The sequence below is a fragment of the Mus musculus genome, chromosome 5 (genome assembly GCF_000001635.26).
Source record: "Mus musculus strain C57BL/6J chromosome 5, GRCm38.p6 C57BL/6J".
Taxonomy (NCBI): Eukaryota; Metazoa; Chordata; class Mammalia; order Rodentia; family Muridae; genus Mus; species Mus musculus.
The window spans coordinates 21,554,788-21,567,704 of NC_000071.6; the positions used below are offsets into that span (position 1 = coordinate 21,554,788).

The window sequence follows — 12,917 nt, forward strand, 5'->3', positions numbered from 1 at the left end:
ATTCTATTTACTCATAAAATGTCTTCCATCTTTCGGGAAAAATAACTGTTCTGCTCTGAAAATGGAAGGATAAGCTTCATGGGAAAACTGTAAAGAGAGGATTTTTTTCAAAGTATCCCTGCTTCTAAAATTGGAGCCCCAGTGTGAGCATAACTGTAAGAGTAGAAAATATAACTGCTGAGGGGCTGAGCCCACAGTGCCAACTTGGAAGAGAAGAAAATTAAGCCTGTCAGAAAAAAAAATGGAATTACAAGGTGCTGAGAGTTGAGAGAAAATGAGAGGTGATTTAATGGATATGATTTCTCTTAAGGATATAGAAAATGTTGTAAAATTACTTGTGGCTACAGTGGTATAATTCTATGCATATACCACAAATTATTGAAGTGTTCTCTCTGAGTAAATGGTAATATCAATTCATTTTTATTTCTATGGTGTTATTTTTTTTAAAAGTTCTTCAAAAATGTATGGAAAACCCCAGTGGGGATGAAGAGTGTTTTAAAAAGAAAAACAAAGGTTGCTAGGCTGGGGATGGGGGATGGGAGGGATGAGCATCATTCAGACAGACAGAAAAATGGGCTCAAGGACACACTGAAATGGCACTGTGGGGACCTGAGGAGATTTCATGTTAAAACAGGAAAGACATCTAAGAAGGGACTCCCTCGAACACGCGGCATACTGCTGTGTAAAACGCTGGGGGCGTGGGGTCTCTGAGGAACCAGTGTAGGTGTCTTATCACCTGTCAAGGGCTGTGGCCCGGTGTTGACATGTGCTCAGCATCATTACACGTCAGACTTTCCTTCTGCTTTCTCTGTCTCCTCAGAAACTCGTCCCACTAGCTGGGTAGTCTCCACTGGCTTCTATAAATGTGTTTGCATTTCCAGGTCCTCATTCCTTCTAACCCCCTCATCCATTTTTCTGGGAACATGAGTTTATAGCTCATGCCCGTTTTCCTGTATCTTGTCCATTTCACAACTCACTGCAGCTGTATCTCAGACCCGGCAGCACCCACTGGAATGGTTTCAGCAGAAATTAGTGACCCTAATTCTCAAGTCCGGGCTGCCCGTGTTCAGAGCTTTTCTTACTGCCCATTTGGGCCACTTTCCAAATGTCTCCCCGTCCCATGTACTTACATTAATTATTTGAACCATTCCCTTATTTAAGCCTTATTTGGGGGTGATGGTGAAGGCAAGAGCAAGGAACAAAGGTGGGCATGGTGGTGCACACCTTAAACCTGGGAGGCAGAGGCAGTGAACTGCTGAGCTCAAGGCCAGCCTGGCCTATCTCAAAGAGAGAGAGAGAGAGAGAGAGAGAGAGAGAGAGAGAGAGAGAGAGAGAGAGAGGGAGAGAGAGAGAGAGAACGAACTGTATGAGCAACAACAAGAAACTGCTCTGAGCACCCTGGTCCATGGTCACCAGAACTTACCGTGTAGAGTGGGACAGGATGAGGTTACAAAGGGAGGCAGACTACAGAGTCTCCAGGGTGTACCAATATTAAGGTAGTGTGATTTTTTTTTCCCCAGTAGTGTGTGGATGGTGGATGGTAGAGGTGAATCGGTCAGACCTGCCTGTACAAAGGGTATTGCATGTTCACAATACGGAAGACCGGTTAAGAGGAGAGAGAAAGCCAAAGGGCCAGAAAGGAGGGAATCTAGGGATATATGTTCATTTCCATCTCTTTGGCATGGTTACTAACAGCCATGAAACTCACCATCCTTGCAGGGACCCAGTATTTTCTGTCTCATATAAATATGCATGAAACATAAACACAGTTCCTTTTTATGTAACCATTAAAGACTTCTACTTGCCAGAGGCTCTACCACTAAGCACATAGCCACAAGATGAACGATAGCATTGTGCAGGGGGTGGGGGTGGGCACATGTCTTTGCCAATGTTTAATACAGTTTGCTTTTTCCATATTCAACCCCAAATGCATACAAAGTATGTAGTCTACCCACTGGCTCTCCAGGGTGAGGGGTCTGGACCTACATAAACAACGATAGAATAAACTCTCATACTCACTGTGAAAGACTGGCAGTCAGAGACGTTCAACTCTTGCAAGTTTTTACAGTGGCCTAAATCAAACAAGGAAGGCATCACTAAACAACACACTGCAAACATTTAGTTTTTCCATCCTACATTCAATGCAACGTTTTCATTAAAAAGTAAAGAGAAACTTTAGCAAGAAACGTGTCCTAAGTATGTGGGTTTCTCTGCTCAGGCAAATGATGTCTTTGGCTTAAAACCTCATACATACACATGTTTGTTATTGTTTGCAGAGTACAGGAAGAAGATGGGAAGAAAAAACTTTTCAATTTAAAAAATACTATATCCTTGGGGATTTTAATTTGAAGGTTTAAGAAAAATAATTTGTTTTGGTTGGTTGGTTAGTTTTGGATTTTGGCCTTTTTTGGTACATAGCATTTTAATTATTGTGCATGTGTTTATATATGTGTATATGAATGTATGTATGCATGCATGTGAATGACAAAGGTTGGTAGGCAGTGTTTCTTCATGTTATTGTTCAGGCTTCTCACTGAACTTGGAGATTGCTGATTCAGCAAGCCTAGGTATCCAGGGAGCCCCAGGAATCCTCCTGCCTCTGTCTCCCCTGAACTGGAATTGCAGACACCTACTACCATACCCAGCTTTCATGAGAGTGCTGGGGACCAAGCTTGGTTCCTTATGCCTGTATGGTAAGCACCCTACTGACTTTCTGGCTGAGCCATCTTCCAGGACTTATTTAGTTTTAGTTTTAAAATATTTTATTATACCCATTTTTACACATACACGAGGATTGAAAGGACTATACTGTGAGCACCCCTATCTTCGCTGTCTAGATTATAATCTGTATTTATACTGGCTTTATTACATGCCAATTCACTCGTCTCTAAATTGGTTGCACATTGTGCATTATTTTTATGCATTTCAAAGCATGTTGCAGAAGCACTAACCCTCTAATAGTTCACATGCATAATAAGTGAAATAAACTATTTGTTAGGACTTTTATTATTTATTTATTTATTTATTTATTTTGGGCTTTTTGAGACAAGATCTCTTTGTGTAGCCCTGGCTGTCCTGGAACCCAATCTGTAGACCAGGATACCCTTGAACTCAGAAATCCACCTGTCTCTGCCTCTCATGTGCTGGGATTTTTTTCCATTTATTATTAGGTATTTAGCTCATTTACATTTCCAATGCTATACCAAAAGTCCCCCATAGCCACCCACCCCCACTCCCCTACCCACCCACTCCCCTTTTTTGGCCCTGGCGTTCCCCTGTACTGGGGCATATAAAGTTTGTGTGTCCAATGGGCCTCTCTTTCCAGTGATGGCCGCCTAGGCCATCTTTTGATACATATGCAGCTAGAGTCAAGAGCTCCAGGGTACTGGTTAGTTCATAATGTTGTTCCACCTATAGGGTTGCAGATCCCTTTAGCTTCTTGGGTACTTTCTCTAGCTCCTTCATTGGGGGCCATGTGATCCATCCATTTTAAAAGCCTGTGCCACTACCACCCAGCTGTTATGACTTTTTAAGTTAGATTTACATACAAATTGCAATAAGTTATAGAAAAGTGGAGATTGAGAAGGGCCATATGCCTTAATAACTCTTGGAATACTGACCATTTCATGCCTCAAGGAAGATAAGACACGCAGACAGACAGCTAGACAACGCACTCAGCACCTTGAGAGATGCTTAGGCTTTGGAGCAGGGCTGGGGGACACACGAATGGTGACTGTGAGGACCGCTTGAAACCAAGCAGTGGGAAGGTGCTTTAGGTGGGCAGGGTCTCACTAGACAGGAAAAGCTGCAGGGGTGTCCCTAGTCCTCAGAATAAATCACATCTCAATGAAGCATGCCTGCCACTAATAACCAGACAGCCCAACACTAATACCAGACACATTATCTGTAATAAACTACTTTGGATATGTCTTCCTTTGCCAAGAAGAAAAGTCATTTCTGTCCTAAGTGATATATGCAAATAAGAAGTGCTTCAGGACTATTTTTTACAGTAACCCCCACCCGAGTGCTTGCCTAGCATACTCAATGTGTTTGAGTCCCAGGATCACAGTGAGCGAGTTGGGTGGCACCTCACTGCAGCCCAGCACTCTGGAGGTAGAAGGAGGGGCAGAAGTTTAAGGCCATCCTTGGCTACATAGTGACTCTGCCTCAAAAGGAAAAAAAATGCAGATCTCCAGATTCACCAATAGCCTCCCCAAATAATATGTGTGAGGATAGAATACCTACATGAGAGTAATAGATATATGGAAACACCATAGCAATAAAATGGGCAAAAATTCTTGCCCAAATTCTAGGGAATTTGATTTCTAGTTAAGGAAACTGGAAAGAACAGGTCACAAAAGAAGGGAACCCCTTGTTTAGACAGAGGTTGATGAACACTGTGGAGAACCATAAAAGAAGAAAGGCAGATTGAAGTCCTTGGCATGGGGGCCACAGAGAAGCCCTCACTGTCAGGGTGACATTGGTGTCGTGGTGACATATAAGGGGGTAGCTGGGACAGTGCCATTTATTCTAAGCATTTCTAGGTCCACATTCAACATGAGTGGCTGAATAAAAACGAGGACGTGGCCACTCCTAGGTAGGGTTGAGGAGAAGTGGGGGGGGGGGGAGACAGAGAGAGAGAGACAGAGAGAGAGAGGCAGAGAGAGAGGCAGAGAGAGAGGCAGAAAGAGAGAGAGGGAGAACAGCCAGAGGCATCTAGAGCCCAGCAGAATAGACCAGGCCATGAAAGGATGGGGACTGGGGTGGGGGGCAGAAGTGACACAGGAGCAAGAAAGGGCCAGGAGCTGAGGACCAAGAGAGAAGCTGAGAGGACAGAGAGAACCAAGACAGCGCATGGACCAAATGGCTGGAGTTTTATATAAAAGAGAAGCTGGGGGAAGAGAGGCGAAGCTAGGGCTGGAGAGATCTTGGGTGGGAGCCTGGGATGAGACAGGCTGAGAGGAGCCAGCAGTCAGTGGCCAGAGGACTCTGTAGCAGGTACTTGCAATGCTGAGAGAGCCTAGCAGCCAGTGGCCAGCATCTGCTCTGATATGTTAATAATATGGTAATTAATAACTTATTTATTAATATGTTAATAATCTCAGTCTTTTGCCCAAGGTTTCTTTGGGACCTGACAGTGGTGACTAGGAGAGACTGAAAGAAAAGCATACGCCCAGGAAAGGGCACGCCTACATGGCTGTGCATGTCAGGGCTGGCAGGAGAATGTCTTTCAATTCTTAAATCTACGGGATGAGGAACACGTTGGAGTATTCACCAGGCTGAGTCCTAACAGTTGAGAACTTCCCAATGGCCGGGCATTGAGCACCTTTCATCTGCCCAGGGACCAGGAGACATCATAACTCCATTTTACAGATACTGAAGATGAGGTTAGGTACAAGCTAGCAGGACAGAGAGTTGTGACTCAAATTTAAGGCCCAAACGTGTATACTAACTAAACCAGGCAAGTAAAAAGTAAAGAACCATCCACAGCACGTTTTTGCCCACTTAAACTAGCAGGCTCAGAAAAAAAAATAAAATAAATCTGCTGTTTCTGTCTTACGCTGCTCAAGATGGCTCTTCACTCTTCGCTTTCTTTCTTGTGTCCCACCTAGGAGCTCTGCACACCCCAGTTGGGCCTTACTCTCCCCGACCTGTGTTTGCTAAGGCTACCCAAACTTGGATTCCAGAGGAAGACTTTCTTGTTCCTTCTGCCTGGGGCCAGCTGAACGTCAGAATGCGCATAGTGGCCATCTTGCTTCTGTTCTGCCTTTGCAGAGCTGCTGAGCCTCGCAAGTCCAGCCCTGGTGTTTTGAGAAGCCAAGGCAATCCCAGCCGCAGCCACGGCCGTGGTGGCAGGAGGGGCTCCAGCCCAGTCAAACGCTATGCACCAGGCCTGCCTTGTGATGTGTACACTTATCTCCATGAAAAATACCTAGACTGCCAAGAAAGGAAACTAGTCTATGTGTTGCCTGACTGGCCTCAAGATTTGCTGCACATGCTGCTAGCAAGAAACAAAATCCGCGTGTTAAAGAACAACATGTTTGCTAAGTTTAAAAGGCTGAAGAGCCTGGACCTGCAGCAGAACGAGATCTCCAAAATTGAGAGCGAGGCGTTCTTTGGTTTAAATAAACTTACCACCCTCTTGTTGCAGCACAACCAGATCAAGGTGCTGACAGAGGAGGCGTTCATTTACACGCCGCTCCTGAGCTACCTGCGGCTCTATGACAACCCCTGGCACTGCACTTGTGAGCTAGAGACGCTCATTTCCATGCTGCAGATTCCACGGAACCGGAATCTGGGGAACTACGCCAAGTGCGGAAGCCCACCAGCACTGAGAAATAAAAAGTTGCTGCAGCTAAAACCTCAAGAGCTGTGTGATGAAGAGGAGAAGGAGCAACTGGACCCCAAACCCCAAGTGTCGGGGATACCCGCAGTCATCAGGCCAGAAGCAGACTCCACTCTGTGCCACAATTACGTGTTTCCCATACAAACCCTAGACTGCAAGAGGAAAGGTGAGCCCTTCTGCCTTTTCTGTTTCTGCAGGCTGTTAGGAAAGGTCTCTCCCTCCCTACAGCCCAAGGTGCCTGAAGATGCCTGGCAGGAAGCTGTCTCCGACAGCAATGGAGTGTACAGAGTTCAGTTCAGGGCAGTTGGTGTAACCAGGGAGCAGCAGAAGAAGACATACATTGGTAAAGTGCCTGGCTAGCAAGGACCAATCCCCAGACCCACCTAACTGGGCAGGGTGGCCCCCATGTGTAATCCCAGCACTTGAGAAACAGAGACAAGAGAGTCTGAAGTTCAGGAACATCCTTAACTACACAGTGAGTTGAAGGGTAGCCTGGGCTATATGTACTACATGAACACAGTCTCCTAAAAATAATTCACACACACACATACACACACACACACACCCCGAAACAAAGCATAAGCAAATGAAGACAAGTTCGAGGCCATCATCCTCAGTTACCTGGGAGGCTGGAAGCCAGCCTGGGCTTCGTGACACCCTGTTTCAAAACCAGGGAGAGTCTGTGTGGGAGAGATGGGTTAAGAGCATGCACTGCTTCCCAGAGGGCCAGCATTCCATTGCCAGGACAATCGGGTGGTTCACAGCCACCTACAACCCTGACTCCAGAGGAATCCGGCACCCCTGGCTTCCATGGGTGCCCACCCACAAGTGTCATCTGCACACTTGATTCCGAAGTCAATAAATATTTACATGAAGAGAAAACAGCAGGGGCTGGGCAACCACGAGAGCTAGTTCGTTTGTTCAGGGAAAGCTGTGGCAGTAAGGAATTCATTTAGTCTTGAATCTAATTTACCTTGGATACAGGACAGATACCCTCTATACAAGCTGACTTACACCAATTATGTAAAGCACTGACATCTATGGGTGGACATCCTCCCGGCCAGATATGCCCAGCTCAGGCCCAGCAGGGTGCTAACGATGATATATATTCCACTTGCCCAGTCCTATGGTTTTCATGAGCTGCTGGAACCCCACATCTTAGATCTTCCCAAGTATCCAGGGTGAACAAAAATCAAGTCATTTAAAAGCACTTTCCCTAACATTTATGAGACTGGGGAACTCTTTCTAGGCTATCCCCTCGTGTCTGTAAATCAATGGTAGACTTTCCACCCCACACAGACTTGCACAGCTGTGCAAGAACTGCACATTAAGTGATGAACCAAGAACAAATGGGAGAGTTTAGAAATGCTAAGGATAGTCGGGCGTGGTGGCGCACGCCTTTAATCCCAGCACTCGGGAGGCAGAGGCAGGCGGATTTCTGAGTTCGAGGCCAGCCTGGTCTACCAAGTGAGTTCCAGGACAGCCAGGGTTATACAGAGAAACCCTGTCTTGAAAAAAACCACACACACACACACAAAAAAAAAAAATGCTAACGATGTGTTAGCAAAGTCTGACACTGTCGAAGAGTAGTCCAAGAACTGATAATGTCTTTATAATAACAAGCCCTATGACAATGTCGATGTGTTTCATTTAGGGCATGCTTTAAAAGTTTATTTGTAATATTAACTTACAGCAAGATGTCACTGGAGTAGAGTCAGTTTGAGCATGCTATAACAGATTTCCATCTATCTTAGGTGGTGATGTTTGTTTGCATCTTTTGTTTGTGTTTGTTTATCCGAGGGCCAAAGATCAGGATTGCTGAAGGGATCCTAGCAGATCCTCTCAAAATGGTTAAGAGCAGGACCTTGTTAATGTGAGAGATTAGACAGCTGGGGCCAGGGGTAAATTTGTTAGCTTTTGGCCAAAGCTTGCCACTTTCTCCTTGACTCTGAAGTGGAGTGTGGTCAGATCAGTCTGGGACAAGGAGCAGGGAGAGGTGTGCTCACAGGAGTCACGGGGGAGCAGTGATAAACAACCAGGACTGGCCAGGCTGGGTTCCTCTGCTTTTGGAGAAAGTCCTCACTAACTGAAAATCTACCAAGTGCCAGGTACCCTCCCATATACACATGCTGTCAGCGTTCAGGCAGTCTTGTCCCCATTTAAACACGGTGGGGGTGGGGGTGGGGGGTGGGGAGGACTGAAGCAGCAGCAGCTCAGGAAATCCCATCAGTCAAACAAGGACAGGAACCTTCATTAACCAAGCCAGCACTTGCAATCTTCCAGAATTAATCTGACCATATGCAGGCAAGCTACTACCACATGAGAAGGCATTGGAAAATTCTAGAAAGCACTGGAGAATTCTAGAAGACTCAGCAGGTGTAGTTTTACCACAGCAAGGTAGGGAGGAATGTCCTTGATAGCATTATAATGAGAATTTAGGATTTATGCTAAAGCGCAGACATCCTCCGGGATGTTTTCTAAGCTTTTGTTTGGATTGCTTAGACTACAAACTAAACCCTGGGCTAGAATACTTCCTGTTACTGAGGTTCTGTCTTCAAGCTTAGTGGAATATGCACTTGCTGCACTGGGTGTCAGAGAGTAAAGTACAGAGGACTGGACTCACAAGTTATCTGAGAAGGATACTATCTCCATAAAAGATGGGTAAGACTTCATAGCAAGACGACAAACACTGCTCTGAGAGGTAAGAACATTCTATGGGCAGAGGCAGGTAGATATCTGTGAGTTTGAGGGCTATCCTGGACTACATCGTGAGCTCAGGACAGCCAGGGCTATATAGAAAGACCCTATAAAGAAAGAGGTGGTATGAGAGTTAAATACAGAGCATTCCCTTTCTGCTTGCTCCTTAGTCTTGGGCCACCAGCTCCTCTACAGCCTCCAATGAGCACAGTTCCTATTTTGTCTCTTGTCCTATAAAACATTTCTCCTCTGCTCTTGGCTAACATTGGCTATAAAACATATTTTATTGCTTCCCCTTTTGCAACTTGTTGTTGCCTAAATATAATCTTCTAAAAATACCCCTCAAATTAATCCTCTCTGTTGCAAAACTGCAGGGGACCCGGATGAGGAAGAGAGCTCCTTCCAATGAGGGAACTCAGCCTTTCCCAAAGGACTAGCAGTATGTAACACCGAGTCATATGTTAAAGGACAACTTGAGTCCCTCTGATTGCTAGTGACTATGTAAAATTCAGGGTCTGTATTTTCATTTTTTAAAAAATGTTTAGTTGATACACAGCAGTAGTTTATGTGTTTATGAGATACAGTGTGATTAATTCTAATCAATGAATATGATGTTTAGTGACCAGATCAAAGGAATGGATCAATCCCTCACCTTAGGCAGATATTGTTTGTGTTGGAAAAGTCAGCGTTCTCTCTCCTAGCTACTTGAGATGTACAGTTGTTGTCAACCATACTTATGCTTCCTTGCTTTCCTGTCCATCTTCATCCTTGTATCTGGTGACTACCCTCTCTCCAACCCCAATTCCGGCACAACCTCTAACACCCTCTAGTTCTGGACTATATAATGAAGGCTTATTAAGACTTTTCACAATTAACTAAAACTGCCTCACTGTGGTTTAGATAAGTCCACTAATACTATTCATCATTTATTTTCATTTTGTTTTATTATAAATTCCTATTTTAAGTTAATTCCTATAAGGAAAAGTCTGCCTAAACTCGTTTTTAGTGTCAGCATTGAGCTGCCTTCCTTTGTACCTTCAAAGCAGTAACTTGAGCAACTTTAAAACAAATAAATACACAGAAGTTGAAAATCATGGCTAGAATTCAAATATGACAACCTTAATCTATTCTAATTTCTTTATTTTGTTCCATAAATGGCAACCAATCTCAAATACTCAAATAACAAATGGTCGCCGAACAGTGGTGGTGCATGCATTTAATCCCAGCACTTGGGAGGCAGAGGTAGGCGGATTTCTGAGTTCGAGGCCAGCCTGGTCTACAGAGTGAGCTTCAGGACAGCCAGAGCTACACAGAGAAACCCTGCCTCAAAAAAACAAAAACAAACAAACAAAAACAAGTGGTCAGTAATGTTCATCTGTAGGCCCCTGTTGATGGAGTACCAATGTTTTTGATGGAATATATACATACATATATATATATATATACATATATATATATATATATATACATATATACATATATGTATATATATATATGTTATATGTGTGTGTGTGTGTGTGTGTGTGTGTGTGTGTATCAGAAAACAGAGTTTCAGGAAACCTAAAGTGTGCCATCAAGGGGATGGGGTGGGGGTGGGGCGCGGCGACTAGCAGTGACATTAGTGAAGAAAAGCCACTGTTAACTGCTCCCATTCCTAAACAGTGCTTTCATAAATGATAAAGCTCACTGTAGAGACGCTGTCCCTAGGAGGTCACATGGGCAGTAGTAATTCACAGTTCAAGCCACAGGCCACCATGTAATGCTATCTTTTCCTTCAAGACTGGGTATGTCCACTATACCAAGCATTCACTCGTGCCTTCTGTGTGCGTCCTCCCAATATCAGGTCCTCCCCTTGAGCGCTATGCAAGGGTACCACACAGGGAATGCAAGCAGGGGACTTGCAGTATGGACCCTTCCAATGAGGGAACTCAGCCTTTCCCAACGGACTAGCAGTGACTCAGATGTGTGCAGGGGACTCACTGGTGCCAACTCAACCACACAGACCTCAAAGATCACTATTTTTGCCTTAAACATCTGACAGCAAGAAAAAAAAAATAATAGCTTTATTCATGGAACAATGGGCCCTTTGCCAACACAACTCAGCCTTTCAAAGGGAGTAAGTGTGGGATTGGTTGAAAGGCACATTTATGCCATATTGAGGTGACAGGATTTGCCAGGAACACATGGAAGTATGAGTTCTAAAACCAATTTTAACTTCACATTTACCACGATAATTTACTAATTTGACTTTGAAAGCTAGGAAAAATTATATAGGAAAATTGGCTCCAGCTGCTTCTGAAGTCAACTTGCCGCTGATTTCAATAATAATTAAGAAATTTTACTTTCTGATAAACAAGCTTATGTGTGTCTCTTTAACTACTACCTAGTCTTCAAATTATTTCTGAGGCTGTTGACAACCAAAATCCTACTAAATGGGAAAATGATGTGAGGAAAATGTCTCAACTTCCTCCTCATAGTAAGGTTCGGTTGTCGGAGAAGCAGAGCTCATAAGAGCTGTGGTCAAGAATGAGGTCCACAATTGCCAACTCAGAGGTGGACACAGGGGATCAGTTAGTTGTTCAAGGCCTTCCTTGTTCAAGTCACAGCAAGTTGAAAGCCAGATCCTATCTCAAGCCTTCTCCCTCCCCTACCTCCAAACATTTCGATTCATGGTAAATGTGAGCTCTGGATGCCACATGGCATGTGGTCTAGAAATGAAGACATTGACAAAGTGTCATTTTGATGTGAGGAGATATGTACTTGTCTGTCTATTCTCTATCGGGGGCACATAGCTTGCATCAACTTTATAACTCATTCAAATTTAAGCAAGAAAAAAATTTTTTTCTCTCCACTACAACCAATGAAGTTTCCTGTTTGTTTCTAGGTCATGCTAGGAAAACTCTTAGGTTTGCATTTCCTGCTACTTGTGGATGCTATTTCCACTCAGGAGTTTGCTGACAACTTCAAAGTTGTCTTTTTCTAGCGCCCACAAACCCATTGCTTAAAGTGGGCTTCAGAGTATTTTTACAAACATCTTTTCTACCCGTCGATTTGCGGCTAACCCACTTTCAACTTGTTTTACATGGTTTTTCTGTCATCTATCCTCAAGTCTGGTCCAGTAGGCAGGTTCTGATCTAGGCTTTCTAGAACTGAAGGGGTGCCAGCTCTGCTGACTGGGACACCCTACAGGACCCTGGCCTTGACTGACTGACTGCACCTGTGGCCTCTTCCTGCCCTATATATGTGTATGTTATACATGGGGGTTCTAGGCAGGTAGATAGCAGATCAAACAGAAGGCCAACATAGACAGATTAAGGGCTGGGTTAGCATGTTTAAATTGTGATGATGTTACTTCTGGCAAATGACCTAACTTCTTTGTGCCCCCATTTCCACATCTGTAAAATGAGGTTAATAATGGAACATATACAGTTCTCTTCATTTAATTTTGTTAAGAATGCCTAGATCAGGAGCACATAGATAGGAAGGGCCCATCAAGAAGGGGAAGGAAATTTAAGGAAGTTTGACTCAAGAGGTTGTACTAGGGAATCTAGAAATGAACTCCAATACCATCCCATTAGACACAGGGGTTGGAACATAGTTCAGTCACGAAAGTGCCATGGAGGCATAAGGTGCCGAGTTCAATCCTTGGTAGCCATGTAGAAAGCTGGGTATGATCGCACATGCCTATAATCCCAGCTCTGGGGAAGCAGAAACAGGAAGAGCCCAGGGGCTCACTGTCCAGCCAGCCTAGCCTAATCAGCAAGCCCAGGTCCTAGTAAAAGACCCTGTCTCAAAACAAAAAAATGTGGCATTTCCTGAGGAAGAACAGCTGAGGTTGACTTCCAGCCTTCACAATCATGTATAGAAACATTCA

General features: G+C 44.3%; 2 protein-coding genes across 7 annotated transcripts in view; one reads left to right on the top strand and one right to left on the bottom strand.

The window, feature by feature from the left end:
• The window catches only part of Fbxl13 (F-box and leucine-rich repeat protein 13), a 161,852-nt gene that overhangs the window by 70,941 nt on the left and 77,994 nt on the right, over nucleotides 1–12,917 (bottom strand). For all 6 annotated transcript variants that reach the window (NM_177076.4, NM_001199632.1, XM_006535728.3 and 3 more), the window contains one exon: nucleotides 2,020–2,072. In NM_177076.4, the coding sequence (NP_796050.2) occupies nucleotides 2,020–2,072 (53 nt within the window). The remainder of the gene's footprint in view (nucleotides 1–2,019; nucleotides 2,073–12,917) is intronic.
• Nucleotides 1–12,917, top strand: part of Lrrc17 (leucine rich repeat containing 17) — a 32,385-nt gene that overhangs the window by 11,261 nt on the left and 8,207 nt on the right. Inside the window, exon 2 of the mRNA NM_028977.1 lies at nucleotides 5,613–6,512. Within this exon, the coding sequence (NP_083253.1) occupies nucleotides 5,735–6,512 (778 nt within the window). The 5' untranslated portion in view covers nucleotides 5,613–5,734. The remainder of the gene's footprint in view (nucleotides 1–5,612; nucleotides 6,513–12,917) is intronic.